This window comes from Theobroma cacao, chromosome 9 (assembly GCF_053813885.1).
Source record: "Theobroma cacao isolate CCN51 chromosome 9, ASM5381388v1, whole genome shotgun sequence".
Lineage (NCBI taxonomy): Eukaryota > Viridiplantae > Streptophyta > Magnoliopsida > Malvales > Malvaceae > Theobroma > Theobroma cacao.
Window position 1 is genome coordinate 4031014 of NC_142647.1, and position 15604 is coordinate 4046617.

A 15604-nucleotide genomic window follows, 5' to 3' on the forward strand; every position below is an offset into this window, starting at 1 on the left:
TTTTCAAGTGAGGATGAGAAATGCAGATGTGCTTTTATACTGTTTCTACTATATACTGTTTTGACGCCATGTGATTTCCCAAATGTTGTCGCCATGACATTGTCTGTGATTTTCCAAATGTGTGGCGGATGAGATTTTCAATTTTACTGCACAATGATTCTCATGTCCATATGATGTGACATGTGGTGTTATCATTTTAAAGTTCTTTTAGGGACATTGTCGTACCCCTCAGAATGTGACATGCGGTCCTCCCAACTGTTGGAAACCGAAACTTCACCTTGGATTTCATCAAACCCTCAAACAACAGACCCAAACCACAATTTTTCTCTCTTTCTATTGCTCTCCCGTTCTTCTTCTCTCTTTGTCTCTTTGTTTTTCTCCTTCCTTCTTTTTTCTGTTTCTCTCTTCGTTCTTTCTTCCTTTCTCTTTCTCTCTTTCATTCTTCTCTTAGGTTGTGGTGGCTTATGGGTTTTCGGTTCTCCATCTGTTTGAATGCTTCCAAAATTGTCCATACCCTGAAATCATGGAATTTTTTTTGAAAGGCCCTCGAAATCATGGAATTGAAAGGATATCCTAAGTTTCTTTATCATCTTCCTGCAATTTTTCAGTTACCAAACAGGGCATTAATAGTATTAGTATTTGTTTGTTCCTGAAATTCTCAATTTGTTCTTATGGCCCTTTATTTTTTGTACCAAGAATTGAAGTCAAACCTGGAAAACCGCACCCTTATCATTTGGACAATCTGCGGGGAAAGCTTCACAGGTACATTCTCCTGGTTTAGAAATTGGAAGTTAAAAAAAAAAAGAAATTTGATTTGATTTTTTGAATTTTGGTTTATGTTGGAATTCTAATTTTTATAAAAATAATAATTAATGTAGCGGTAATGTTGATTCTAGTTTAAATGCTTTTGTGAGTTGCTTTGAGGTTGTGACCCTTCTTTAGTGGAGTGATTGTCTGTATGGAATGGAATGAAGTTGAACCATTTACTTAGCATATATTGGTCTATGGTTTGTTAGAGTTTAGGCTTAGTTCTCTGAATTGCATGGTTGCTGAGATTGCATGTGTGTTTTGTTGGTTCTACATTTTTTCCCTGGGGTTAGGTATTTGCCTACAGTTTGTTGGTTGTTTTTTTCCGCTCATTTTGTGCTTTGATTTCTTCTTTTCTTTGCGGGATTGTTGGTGTTCATTCTTTGCTTGATTCATGATTTTTGTTGTTTGGGTTTTTACTTTCTTGCATTCTTTACTGGGTATCATAATAGTGTAACTGGTTTATTGGTTTTCATTCTTTGCTTAATTCTTGATTTTCGTCCTTTGGGTCTTTACGTTCTTGTATGCTTTATTGGGTATGACAATAGAGTAGTCAATAATGAAATTAATTAGCATATTTAAGATGTGATACCTACGTCTTAATTAATTTTTTTTTCCTTTAGATTTGCAAACAACTATTCAATCAGATCTTGATCGCATTAGATTCACAAGAGAAACGACTTTGGTGCATAGGCATATGAATTCATGTGCAGAGACATCAATTCTTTAGTGGACTGTAAGTCAATTTTCTTCACTTTTTGCATTTCTGTTATTTTCTTATTCACAATGAGAAGAATATATTTTCTTTTGTGGATATTCAATGTATTTATCCATCCATATATCTATTGTTTCAGGATCTTGATATATTTGTAAATATTGATTTATCTATTCGCATTACTGTTATTAGTTATTAAATTGATGATATTAAATGAATTGACTATATCCTTGAAAGTTTCTGGATCGATTAGTCAGATTTTTTTGGTTCTGTTGGGATCAATATTCAATTGTTGGGATCAATATTCGATTACATAGGATATGTCTTTCTGCACTTCATGTCATGGTGATAATAATTAAATCGTGTGTGAGTATTTGCTTCCTTCTATCACGCTTTAAACAATTTCTGCTTTTCCTTGCAGGTTCAATGAAGCATCTGATGGTGTTTATGATGTTAATATTCAGGATAAACAGGCAAAGATTCTTTCTGGTATTCATCCTTATTTTGGTCCGAGACTAAAAGCAAATCTCCTACTTTTTTCACCAGTCCGATATGCTCTGAGGTGCTTTTGTTGTGATATTTCAGGTTATTTATATAATTATTGTTGTGATAAATATCACATTGCTTGTATTTATTTAATTATGTGCATGCCTAAGATATTGTCTAAGCTAATTTTCTTTCTCATTTTCAGGGGGGAAAGTAGTGAAACTTTCTGAAGAGTCAATTCATGTCATTGTTCTATGTTTTTCATCTGCAATCATAACAGCTCAAAACATTCGTGGAGAATTTAAGTATAAAACTGTGAGTAACAGTTCACCATGTTCTGAAGTTCTTTTTTTGGTTGTGTATTTGTATATGGCAAGTTTAAGAACCTTTGAGTTATTGTTTGATATTAGTATTAAAAACTTTTTTTTTTTGAAAAGCAGTGATAGTATTAAAAACCTATTTGTTGGTACCTAGAAATTGAAAGTCAAATGTTCAAAATTTTGTCTTCAGTTTCTTTAACTGAATGAAGCTTCAGTTGGTATGCATCTCAGCTGAGATTACTATTTGAAGGGTTAACATTTGGTTAGTTCTCCAAGATTTTTTGTTTATCCTGTGGAATATATATATTGTCTTTTTTGCATTTGAAGGCTTCTTGCACATGAGGGAATCAATGCTGAGCAGCTTACACGTGATCCGAAGTCGTTTGAATTGAAGGTAAATATTTCTTATATTCCATTTTTTTTTAGTTAAAGATAAAGCAGTTTAGAATGTTCACTATAGGCAAAGGAACCAATGTGTTTTCATGTATTTCCTACAGCAAGCCCTAATGATATAAACGTTTCCTTGTGGAGATTAATTCAGCTAATGTGGTTTATATCATTAATTCTTTCAATGGTGTGTTTATGTGCCGTAGAAATAAATGAAAGCATGAAAAACCCTGTCTTATAGAAATTTAGCTAAATAGAAAACCCTGTCTTAGTCAAAATCTGTTTATTGCTTTCAAAACTAAATTGATCGAAGGATAAGAAATGACTTAATATTCTTTTAGTCATTGGTGGGGATTCATTTTTTTCACCAGACAATTGGTTTTTGGAAATATATTCTGGAGGGGAAGAACCAACTTATAGACATTTTGGCCAAAAAACTTGGGTACACATAACAAGAAAAGGTGCTATGAACTTTAGCTTTGAATTTGTTCATCCATTTTGTTATAATAAGAGTAGAAGATAAAAAGTTGATATCTTATTATTGTTTTATTGTTGCAAATGTGAACATACTTTCACCTAGCAGAATGTTGTCCAAAATTTTTGAACAGCACTAAACTGTGTTATATTTTTGTTGAGAACTTCCTTTAACGTATGCTTGTACATTTTCTACTCTTTGAGTGACAGGGCAACTACATAGTTGATGTTCAATTTATGGATTATTTTTTTCTGTTATCCTTATGATATTATTGCATATCGCGGCCTACTAATGCCTGAAAATATTTGTTATTGATTATTAGGAAATTAGTGTACTGTTTCTATTGCAATGCTGTCTATACATAAATGGACCTCTTATGACAAGTTACAGAAACTGATACCACTTCTTTTTTTGTTAAATGTTTGCAGTCTGCTATACTTCCACAACAACGTGCTACACATTGTAGCATGAATGAAACATCCCTGCACTGCGTCAATCTTTTGTCTGTACAGTTCTTACAAACTCTGTTAAAGAGCAGCAGTTAATTTATTTGGTTCTATACTAAGTAGCACATTAAGGCTGTTGTTAGACAGGTTTTACCATTTTTAACAAAGAACTCACGTTTCTCTCTTTTGTTCTTCATTTCTTTCTATTCGCCTCTTCCTCTCCCTTTGTATGTTTGGTTTTCTCCATTTTTTCCTTCTTCTCTTTCTCTCTGCCTGTTTGTTAGTTTCACTATAGTTTTTTGGTTTCTTCTCTCCGTACAACATTTACAATTCCATGCTGGGAAATGCAACATAACCATGGAGCATCATGAGGGCAAGGCAAGAATTTATTTTTGCTAGCACCATATAAGTTGTCATCTATTTTTTATTTAGTCATCTGTCTTTTCCTATCACTGAGTATTTTGCTATGTCTGTCTGTGTGCATATGGACTGATAAAAATCTCGTGAGCAGAAGAAGCATTGAGATGATGCAGTCCTCGTGTGGCACTTGCCAATTTTTCAGCTTCCTTATAGAGCATGAATAGTTATTAAAGCAGAAGATGGTTGGAACTGTGCAAGTGGTTAATCTGTAAAACCTGTTTATTTTTATGTTTGAGTACACAAGTTATGCTTTGATCCTTTAGTTTGTTATAATTGCTTTCAAGATATTGAGACTTGTGTTTTTACCATGGTTATACATTGTAGAAGGATGGGAGAGTAAAGTACCATCTCATTCTGGTTTTAAGTGGTCAGTTACTTTTGAGGTTGAATGCTTGGCATAGGATCCACACACTGAGTACTCATTTGTGGTGTGTTCTTCAGCCTTTAACCTAGGGCTAATGTCTTAGAGATGATGCTGCTTTTATTTGATTTTTTTCATTTAGTATTCTTTGGGAATTCTTGCATGAGATAAGGGTGTTTTCAGATTTTCAGGTTTTTCCTTATCATCTAGAAGCTTTCCCTCCTCCTCCTCTTGGGTTTTATCGCCCATTTTATCTTATTTTTGTCTCTTTTGTTCTTATTTTTTCCTTCTCACGTTTCTCTCTTTTGTTCTTTATTTCTTTCTATTCGCCTCTTCCTCTCTCTTTGTATGTTTGGTTTTCTCTGTTTTTGCCTTGTTCTCTTTCTCTCTGCCTGTTTGGTTAGTTTCACTACCCTTTTTTTTGTTTCTTCTCTTTGTACAACATTTACAATTCCATGATGGAAAATGCAATATAACCATGGAGCATCATGAGGACAAGGCAAGAATTTAGTTTTGCTAGCACCATATAAGTTGTCATCTATTTTTTATTCAGTCATCTGTCTTTTCCTATCACTGAGTATTTTGCTATGTCTGTCTGTGTGTATATGGACTGATAAAAATCTCGTGAGCAGAAGAAGCATTGAGATGATGCAGTCCTCATGTGTGGCACTTGCCAATTTTTCATCTGCATTATAAAGCGTGAATAGTTATTAAAGCAGAAGATAGTTGAAACTGTGCAAGTGGTTAATTTGTAAAGCCTGTTTATTTTTATGTTTGAGTACACAATTTATGCTTTGATCCTTTAGTTTGTTATAATTGCTTTCAAGATATTGTGAGACTTTTATTTTTACCATGGTTATACATTGCAGAAGGATGCGAGAGTAAAGTACTGTCTCATTCTGGTTTTAAGTGGTCAGTCACTTTTGAGGTTAAATGCTTGGCATAAGATCCACACACTGAGTACTCATTTATGGTGTGTTCTTCAGCCTTTAACCTAGGGCTAATGTCTTAGAGATGATGCTACTTTTATTTGATTTCTTTCATTTAAAAACAGAGACTAGCCTATCTTTGCTAATTGGATGCATATTAAGATATTTTTAGTTTTAATCAGGTGACTCTTGAAGATGGTACAATCAGAGGTTACAATATTCGAGCTGCCAAATCTAATCCATCTTTTGAGTCGAAACCAAGTTTTACTCTCCATGCATATGACATGACTGCTTGCACCCTTTCATATAATCCTGCAGCACCAAATGTACGAATTTATATCTCTTTCTAATTCCTTGGTCAGGTTATTTGTTTCCTATGCATGAAACATTCTTTTATTTTTTTTACACAGTTGCTTGCGACTGGATCCGTGGATAAAATGGTAAATTAAAGTTGTCTTTTAGTGCTGTCATGTAATGTGGAAAGATATGAATGGTTTAGGTGGTTTGATTGATTGATCGTTCATTTACTGCAGGTAAAATTTTGGGATTTATCAAACATCAACCTTCATGTGTTGCATCCAGAAATCCCAAGGCAGTAAGTGTGATTATGGGGAAGCATCTAAGAAGCCATGTATTAATTTTGAGTACTTCAAAATGTATTCATTCTCACATGCTGTTGTGTTGTTGTTAGGGAGTTGTCTTTTCAATTTCCTTCTCACAAGATAATCCTTTTTTGTTGGCTATTAGAGGCTCAAAGTGAAAACTGGGAGTGAGTGGAAATGTTGCAATATTTTGTTTTATTATTCCTGAAATTTGGTACTATTAAATGGATGGTTATTAATACTACTGATTATCATGTAGGTTTGGGGTACACTATCTGAGGCAGGCATCTCTTAAAAATTTGGGAACTACAGCTATCCGAATAGACCCAAAACATAATGTGGAAGGTGAAAGTTTTTGTTGTTTCTTTGAGACTTTGTATTTATGTGAGGATGGGTTTCCATGGGTTGCAAGAAAAATTTTCATAGTTTTGAAATCATTGGTTGTTTCTTCTAAAGTTTTAGTAACTTCCTGTCTTTGTATGCGTCAAAGACGATAGAAAGCAGCATCAGTTGCATATTAATTGGGTGGATATTGATTTTTTTTTTCTTTAAAGTGAGTGTGAACCCCTATTGTGTTTTGGAAGGTTTCTAAACCTAATCTTTACTATGATTACACTAGTAGGAAAATTGCAGCAACAAATTCCTACACTTTTCCGTTCAAATTCTTTGCATCCAGCATCTGCTTATAAATTCACTCTTCTTGCTTTCAGTCTATACTTCCAAGCCTCAATAGCAAGAGATCATGTCTTCACTGTTGAAAGAGCTGCCTTCCATCTCCACCCTCTTGTCCATCTATGCATCCGTCTCTGCCATGGTCATGCTAATTCGTACAATATTTAACGAAATGATACCCAAACCAATGCTAATTGGATTGAAATATTTATTTGTTTACCATTGTACCATTGCTTTTTCAAACTTGGGGTTGTGTAGATTGCAGTGAATGACTGATTGAATGCAGGATTATCTACTCCAGTCAGGCCATCTTCATAAAAGTTATCTCCTGTCGAAATCACAAAGTCAGGTTTCCATCCGACAGTTTTTGAGTCCCAAAGCAGTACCAAAGGAGTTTGGACCACACCCCAGGATACAGAGGTATGTAATTAAGTTTATAAGTTTACCAGGTGGACTTTGTAGTCCTTGGCCTAGGCTGGTTCAGCAGCATTCCGAACATTCCAGAGTTTCCTCCAGGAAAAGGTCCAGAAACCTTTCACGGTGAGGTAAGACACTCCATGGATTATGCTGCCATGGATTATGAACTTGCTGCTAAATGCATCAAAGGGAAGCGAATTGTCATCGTTGAACTCCAGAAATCTGCCAAATGGCTATGATTATTACAGTTCTATATGTGTGTAGGTATTTTTATTGAATGTCAACTATGGTTCACAGTTTTTGTTCAAAACTGTATATTTTGTATGGTTGGACTTATATGCATATCATTTTATGAAGTGTAAAAACTGCTGACTATTTCTCACAGCTATAAAAAATGGTCAATATGTTTGATTTATTTTTGATCCAAAGGTGATGTAATTTTTTCGCTTCTAATTAAACTGTTCAGATTTGTTTGTCAATTATATGGTTCATTTGCTTTTATTTGGATTTTTTGTACTGTATCCGTTTATTACTTTTCTTTGTTATATTTTTTTCACTTTTAATCTGCCATCTAATGTATGCATTTTCTACATTCATCCTTCATGATCATCCTGTTGGAAGAATTTGAAGTCAACACTGTTGTGTTCTTGAAAATCAGTGTTCAGTCAATACATATTGCATATTTTGTTTTACATAATTTTTAATGGTGTGTTTATGTGCTGTAGAAATAAATGAAAGTATGAAAAACCCTGTCTTATAGAAAGTATGAGAACTCCCTTAAACATATGCCTGAACATTTTCTACTCTTTTGAGTGACAGGGCAACTATATAGTTGATGTTCAATTTATGGATTATTATCTTCTGTTATCCTTATGATATTATTGCATATCACTGTTTACAACTACCCGAAAATATTTGTTATTGATTATTAGGAAATTAGTGTACTTTTTCTATTGCAATGCTGTCTATACATAAATGAACCTCTTTTGACAAGTTATAGAAACTGATACCACTTATATTTTTTTTGTTACACGTTTGCAGTCTGCTATATTTCCACAACAACGTGCTACGCATGAATGAAATGTTCCTGCACTGCGGCAATCTTTTGTCTGTACATTTCTTACACACTCCCTTAAAGAGCAGCACTTGATTTTTTTGGTTCTATACTATGTAGCACATTAAGGCTGTTATTAGACAGGTTTCACCTTTTCTAGCAAAGAACTTACATCTTTAGTCAATCAACAATATTTTTGTATATTGTATAAAATTTGTCTATTTTGTAATGAATACTATTTTTGTACATTTTCATGTCTTTCATTGTTTTATTGTTTTAGTTTCTTTTTTGCAGCATCAACATTCTCTCTCTTTTTCAAATTATTGATATTAAATTTTATTAATATATTCACAAATCATTTCTTATATTTATATAACAATAATAATTAATATTCATCATATATTTTTTATTTCATTCTTATTTAATTATATTGGGTTAAAAAATTACAATCAATTTTAACATTTACGTTATAATTAGTTAACGTTAATTATACAAATGATTCCATTTTTATAAATAGAATAATGACTTTTACACACCCACTGCATAAAACAGATCTTATTCTAATTATATTGTATTTTGATCATACCAGCTTGCTTGTAATTGTGAACCTTTTTTTTTTTTGAAAAAAATATAGTAATAATTATGAACTCGTATAAATATCCTAATGGAATGGAAAATTGGAGTAAAATCCAAGAGAGTTAATACAACACAATTACATCCCATTTGGTTTTCAAAGCTCAAAGACTATGATAAAACGGGGTAGCAATAGAAAGCCGTCATTTCAATTCGTGTATAAGAAAATTTATGAAGATGTACAAAATATATTTTTTTATGTTGATAATTTTTTTTTATAATTAAAGAAAGGAGCATTCCAATTTTACTTTTTAAAGAATAAATCATGTATTAACCAATGAATTAAATGCTTGAGTGTCACATAAAATTATTGAATCAATAATTTTGAGTTAAAATAATTTTATTGTGCATTCTTTAATTAATTAATACTATTCTTTTCATATTTAAATGTTTGTTTTTTTATTTTTACAGAGATTGAAAATAAAATTTTTGACTTTATGCATTTTATAAAAAATAAATTTTTTATAACTTGTGATGTAAAAACAAAAGTGAGGACATTAGATGTTTAAAATTTTTAAAAAAATTATTTTAAAACATTTTTCAAAATAATAGAAAAAAAATGAAACATCTGAAGTAAATTGACTTACATAACGACAAGAAGTGAAGAAGCCCCCTAAAATCTCATTCATTAAAATTGCCGAAGCACCTCCCTCTCCTCCCGTTACAGAAAACGGACCAGAACATTAGACGACATCCACTCCACCCAAATATCCGTACATATACGTGCAATACGCTTCTACGTATCCAATCCTTTTTTAAAGGTACGTATACTTCTCCATGGCTTCAGTGATTTTACCTCAAGAAATTCCAGTAATGAAGTGCTACTGATAGTTTAGTCTTTTGTGTTAAAATTTTATTGAAACTGGCTTTTATTGTGTTTGGTTTTCCTTGGGAATTGATTTTTAGTTTTGGTCGGTTGAAAAATGGAGCCGGCGCCTAATGGCGAAGAACCCACTTCCTGGGATGAGCTATACAACATAAACTTGATGCCATCAGAGTTGTTCCTCAAGTTTAGAAAAGAAATTCAGGGATTTCGAGTTGGTGTCAATTTGGAGGTTATATTTCTCTTCTTTTATTTTACAATCTTCGACTGTTCCATCCTTATGCTATTAATTCTCGTTATTCTTTTTGTATGTGAATGGGGGTGTCTTATTGTTTGGTCACAATGAATGTATGTATGGAGCTTAGTTAGTCATGTAAGCTTCAGGCATGAGCCAATGAAAGGAGTATCTTTTTAACTGTCTCATCTTCCTTCTTTTCAAAGTGCTGCTTTTACTTGGAAAAGGATGCTTACTTTTACGGAAGATATGTATAATCTGTACAGGTTGTTGTTATTTATGACCTATTGAGTATTTACATCTTGGTTTTGCTTCAGTTCTACAATGCTCCAATCAATGATTTCCAAACAAAGCTTGTGCTGAAGCCTTTATCTCCTGAACGGAGGTGGAAGTTTGCATATGAGCCTATACATCAAGATGTACGCCTCCTTTCAAAAAAGATCCCTGTGACGAAATTTCTAAATCTCCAGGTCCGATCTACTATCCTTTATCCATTTTGGCTTAGTGATAGCATTCATGTAGAAGTCTGATGTCTATTCAAAATTTGACATGTACTGTAGGAGTGTGGGTAACTTTATTTGTTCTTTGTTTATTTCCCCCCCCCCCCCCCCCCAAAAAAAAGAAAAAACTTTATTTGTTTTTCATGCATGACTTGTGCATATTTTGTAATGGTTACACTAAAGTTTTTGGAAATAGGTTGGCATAGGCCATAATTTCAAGCTAAATGCAACTGGTTGGAAATGGAAGCTCACCACCTGTTTGGGTGGAGATGGAGTTTCTCGGATTCGGAATAAGACAACACTTGGCTTGGTTCCTGGCCTGGATTTTCGATTTGGGTGGAGAGCTGATTATGTTCTTCCAGAAATTACAGGGCAAGTTCCTTGATGTTCTATGAACTTGTATTTAAGAATATTATGTAAGCAAAAGGAAGAAATGATAAGCTCATCCCTAGAATAGTAGAATAGTCTTTGATGTTAAGCTTGCCAAAACTATCCCCTACAATTTTGTTGAAAGTTGTGCAGGGTATGTTCCTTGATCTTCTATGAACTTATAATTAAGATATTTCTAGGATTTAGTATATTCATAATGTTATAATATATGTGCTTTCAAAATAAATCACCAGAACTTTTAATGGCATGCTTCTCCATCTTAGTTGTTAATAGTGACATTTTTGTTTCTTTTATTCAGTTATTCATTAATTCCTTCTCTTCCTTTTTCTTACCAGACATGTTTTCACAATTATGTGTAGCTTATCATTGATACCTTGAATATAACAGAGCTCTTGGTACTGATGAACCATTGTTCAACATGAACTCTGGGCGGTTGCAAGCTTCACTAGATAGAGTTGAGGCCATTCTGACTCATTCGTCATGATTGGTTGTCAAAATATCAGGTATGGCTACCTCATGACATTTTTAGTAGCATTTCAGGTTGGCGACTGGCATACTCTAACTGGCAATTTGTAGGATATGAAATTGTCAAGTAGATAAAGATTTATTTTTGTTAAATTCAAAGTATCTGGAATTTTGTACCATTTATCTCTGGGAATATGCATTTGATTCTATGTGTTCCTACCTCTGTATGCCCACCTGTGTGTGAATATGTGCTCATGAGTGCATCTAGCTCAAACATTCTTCTGTTCACGTATTATTGGTGAGTTGTTTTACATGCCAGACCCTCGTTTTTTGAGAATTTCATCTTTTGTGGTATGAGTTTTATTCATTTATTACATTTTCTGGTCTGAATTTAGCTTGTAATGAATTAGACATCTTATGTTTACTGTTATTATTCCCTTTTAGTTTTTGTTCACTATAAAGTTTTCTTATCAAAACTTCAAACTTAGCAGGGTCAGCTTGAATTGAAATTGATAGGATGATTTTTCCATACATGGATGGAGGTACACTGATCAACACCAAGTTTACTTATTAAACACCAATGCAGCGGCTCTTTTGTATAGCATTAAGTTGCCATGGCATGAGTGAATCAGGGTTATCAAATAAAAAATTTCCCTGAAATTAAAGCAAATTCATGTATGAAATTGACTTCATTATAATGGTAGTTTTAATTGCTTCTTGGTCTTTTCTTTCTCCACCTTCCTTTTATATATCAATTATTGCCGTTGACAAGTCTCCTAGTGACATTATTGGTAAATCAGGTTATTTTAATTGACGAGATTGATCACAATTTTTGCAATAGGGCTTGGTGGTGTAACAATATCAGAGGGTTTATATTTATTGGATTCTTTGATCATATTGATTATTTTCGCTTATAAATGGTTTGGTTAAAGTATGGGTATGTTCTTTCTTGTAGTTTATCTTGGCTGCTGCAGATTGGTTGAGTTCTTGGTTTTCCTTCTCTGTTTCCCCACTTCAATACAGAAACAGCTAGATAAGAGCATAAGAAATTTGCTTTCGCGATTTCCCTTAAAGCACGAATTGTTTGGTGCTGCATTTATGAATCTGGGTACATCTTTGATGGTACCGCTCTGAAGGAGAGAATTGAAAGAGGCTTTCCCAATCCCAATTATTTGTATCTCAGTATATCTTGGCTACGCTGATTTGTCTGGTTACCTAGTTAAGATCAAATTGAAGCAAGCTTAAAAGTTTTCTTGTAAAAAACTGGAAAGGGCAATAATCATATTAACTAAAGTTGTGGGTTTTAGCTGCTAGATAGTTGGGACTGCAACACCTGACTAAAATGTTTTGGACAAGAAGAAGCTACTTGGTGCAGGCAACTGAAGTATGGCTAATCATGCTAATCAAGAATCATACATTGTTAACTTGTTAACTTTTTTCTTTTTTTTTGGCCAGAAGAAAGTTGTTCACTTGGAAATTGTAATCCTTTTATATTGATTTAACTCTAGACTTCAAAATTTGAAAGCCAAAAACAGTATTAGAATCCTTTCACTTTGAAACCATGTAGAGGGAAAACTCCACGAACAATACACTTCATTCGAGGTTGAAGAGTGGACCCTGTCTGCCTAGCCGTTGTAAACCCTGCAACGGCCATCTACCCCTTCTTGTATATAAGTTAAATTCTCTTTTCTCCGAACTCCAAAGCAAAACCCTGAAACCCGACTTAGAGCAATCCAAACATCAACCCAAAGATGTCTTCCTCCAAGCTTAGAAGCTCCTTTTCATTCCCAAGTCTCCTTCTCTCCTGCTTGAACTTTACTCTCTTTATCCTTTCCGCAACCTCTCTTGCTCCCATTATTCTCCTCAAAATGCCTCCAACCTCTTTGGGTTTAGCATTCCTGATGGTCTCCTGCATCTCCCTTCTCTCCTCCTTCGTGGGCTTCTACTCTCAGCTCTCCCACTTCTGCTTCATAACCCATGTTTCACTTCTCATCGCCTCGTTGATTGGGCAAGTTCTCAGCATATTGGCCTTATTTACAAGAGAGAGATCTAGTCTTTCAATGCTAAAGTCCCCGCGGGACCCAAAAGAGGCAAAGCTATTGGTGAGAGTGGAATGTGGGATTTTCATGGCAATGTTGCTAATGCAGCTGGTGGTGTTAGCGCTGACCTGCGCGGTCCATACCTGCTGGGTGCGAGAATACGAGGGATTAGAAGCCGAGAGAGAGGCAACAGCCAAGAAAAGGAGCAGAAGGATAGCAAGAGTGCAAGAGGAATCCATGGCAAATGCAGCAAAAATTGCTGAGATTAAAGCCAAGGAGTTTGATGAGAAGATGAAGAGCAAGTACTGTCACTGGGTGAAAACCGATTTTGAAGGCTAAAAAAAACATCTAGTCAATAATCATTGTTGATTATTTCGTTTCCTCCTTGGGGGTCACTACTGTAGTGGCCACTGTATTTGTATCGCAGCCCCTATGTCTTATCACCATGGTTTTTTCTGTGTAATTTACAACTATATAACAGTCGCTAGTTTGCATCAAAAACATTCATAGCATGTTTGGTTGGGGGAATGGCTAAGCCATTCCCCCTTTATTCTCAAGGAATTTTTATTCCTTTGTTTGGTTGGAAAATGCTCCAAGGAATAGCCATTCCTATGGAATGGCTATTCTTCAAAATCCTTTAAAACCAAGGAATAGCTAATACCACCCTCCCCCATGGTATTAGCTATTCCATGGTTAAGGAATAAATTTAAAAATGAATAAAGACAAAAATACCCCTTACAAGTTTGAAAATTTACAACTTTATTAGTATAAAATATTATTTTTCTCTCTCTCCTCTTTCTCTCACTTGATTCCAATTTTTAATAAAATATTAATATTAAATTATAAATAAAATATTAATATTTAAATTATCAATTATTAATAAAATAAATTATAAATTATTCCTACTTAAAAACAAAATAAATTAAAAATAAATAAACATAATATCATTTAAATTAGATAAACAATATTAATAATTAAATCATCAATTATTAATATTTAAATAAATTACCAATTATTAATATTTAAAAAATAAAATAAAAAATTAATCATAATAAAATTTAAATTAAATAAAATATTAATATTTAAATTATCTATTATTAATATTTTAAATAAATAATCAATTATTAATTTTCAAAAATAAAATAAAATAAAATAATTGATCATCATAATATTTAAATTAAATAAAATATTAATATTTTAAAAAATAAATAAATATTAATATTGAAATTATCAATTATTAATATTTTAAATAAATTATTAATTATTAATATTTTAAAAATAAAATAAAATAAAAATTAATCATAATAATATTTAAATTAAATAAATATTAATATTTAAATGATTTATTATTAATATTTTAATTAAATTCTAGATTATTAATATTTAAAAAATCTAATAAAAATAAAATGTCACATAAATAATAAAGGATGTTTTTGTCTTTTTATTTTCTATTCCTTTCTTATTCCAAAATTATTGTTACCAACCAAACACTACAATAAGTCATAATAATTATTCCTGTTCTATTCCCTTTGTCATACCAAACTAAGTAATAACTATTCTATTCTATTCCCACCTCATTCTATTCCCACATAATAACTATTCTATTCCATTCCTGTCTATTCCGCCAACCAAACGTACCATCAGTCCAATATTTTCACCTGTCCATGAAATCCTTTTCCATTCCATAGGCTCATAGCTTCAACGTGGTTGGGCTTTCAGTTTGAGCCTAGCTGGCCTGGCGTCAGGGCCGGCCCTAGGGTGAAGCCACCCAATCAAGGGCTTTAGGCCTCCAATTTAGGGAGGCTTCAATTTTAAAAAAGATTTATAATTTTATAATAATTATAATATAATTAATTATATTAAAAAATATAAAAATAAAAAATAATTTATTAAATTATTTATTTTTTTTACTTTTTTTAATTATATACTTAATAAATTTTAATTTTTTATTTTTTTTTAATTTCTATAATACTATTAATTCTCAACTATATTTTTTTATTTTCAATAAACTAACAATTACATGTATTTAATCATTTTCAACAGTTATTTTTTTTTCACTTATTTTTTTTATTTTTAATCAACACATTTAATGATTTTCAACAACTATTTTTTTTTCTATATATAAAATTGATTATTTTTTTCAATATATAATATCTACTATTGAAATCTTTCTTTCTCATTTGCTCTTTTTTTCTTTAACTTTAATTTTTCTATAAAGAATACACAAGAAGTCTGTTATTTTATTATCTTCATAAAACTATGAGCTTCATTTGCAATTTGCAATTTACAATTTGTAATAAACATTCAACAATTAGGTACTATTGTTCTAATCTTTACATATTTTTTTATTTTAATTTAGATTTATATTATATTATTATTTTATTTTATTTTATGTGATAGTTGATTTATTTGAATTAAAAATTTTGAT

The 15604-nt window shown here is 32.3% G+C and overlaps 3 protein-coding genes across 12 annotated transcripts; all 3 read left to right on the forward strand.

Annotated features, from left to right (window-relative positions):
* Positions 1–246: 246 nt before the first annotated feature.
* Positions 247–8319, forward strand: LOC18588286 (uncharacterized). Of its 8 annotated transcripts, none has more exons than XR_016028657.1 (12): positions 247–762; positions 1431–1543; positions 1944–2084; positions 2214–2323; positions 2656–2722; positions 3619–5390; positions 5529–5672; positions 5757–5786; positions 5880–5941; positions 6038–6115; positions 6208–7297; positions 8079–8319. XR_016028657.1 is itself a non-coding variant. In XM_088810413.1 (12 exons), exons 6-12 carry the CDS (start codon positions 5388–5390, stop codon positions 6679–6681), a joined length of 426 nt encoding a protein of 141 aa, XP_088666539.1. In that variant the 5' UTR covers positions 247–762; positions 1431–1543; positions 1944–2084; positions 2214–2323; positions 2656–2722; positions 3619–5387; the 3' UTR covers positions 6682–7402. The 8 variants fall into 8 exon arrangements, 7 of the variants coding, with proteins under 7 accessions (XP_088666539.1, XP_088666538.1, XP_088666540.1 ...); XM_088810413.1 differs by lacking the exon at positions 8079–8319 and having other exon boundaries at positions 6208–6293; positions 6659–7402; XM_088810412.1 differs by lacking the exon at positions 8079–8319 and having other exon boundaries at positions 6208–6293; positions 6907–7402.
* A 1024-nt stretch (positions 8320–9343) lies between these two features.
* ORG4 (OBP3-responsive protein 4 (ORG4)) lies at positions 9344–13378 on the forward strand. Of its 3 annotated transcripts, none has more exons than XM_007012580.3 (6): positions 9344–9485; positions 9631–9779; positions 10100–10252; positions 10479–10654; positions 11060–11175; positions 12093–13378. In XM_007012580.3, the coding sequence occupies exons 2-5, from the start codon at positions 9648–9650 to the stop codon at positions 11154–11156; spliced, it is 558 nt and encodes a 185-aa protein (XP_007012642.1). In that variant the 5' UTR covers positions 9344–9485; positions 9631–9647; the 3' UTR covers positions 11157–11175; positions 12093–13378. The 3 variants fall into 3 exon arrangements, with proteins under 3 accessions (XP_007012642.1, XP_007012644.1, XP_088666478.1); XM_007012582.3 differs by lacking the exon at positions 12093–13378 and adding an exon at positions 11629–11860; XM_088810352.1 differs by lacking the exon at positions 12093–13378 and having other exon boundaries at positions 11008–11148.
* On the forward strand, positions 12889–13677 carry LOC18588287 (Putative membrane lipoprotein). The gene has a single exon (XM_007012588.3). The coding sequence runs from the start codon at positions 12889–12891 to the stop codon at positions 13513–13515; it is 627 nt and encodes a 208-aa protein (XP_007012650.3). The 3' UTR covers positions 13516–13677.
* Positions 13678–15604: the final 1927 nt, after the last annotated feature.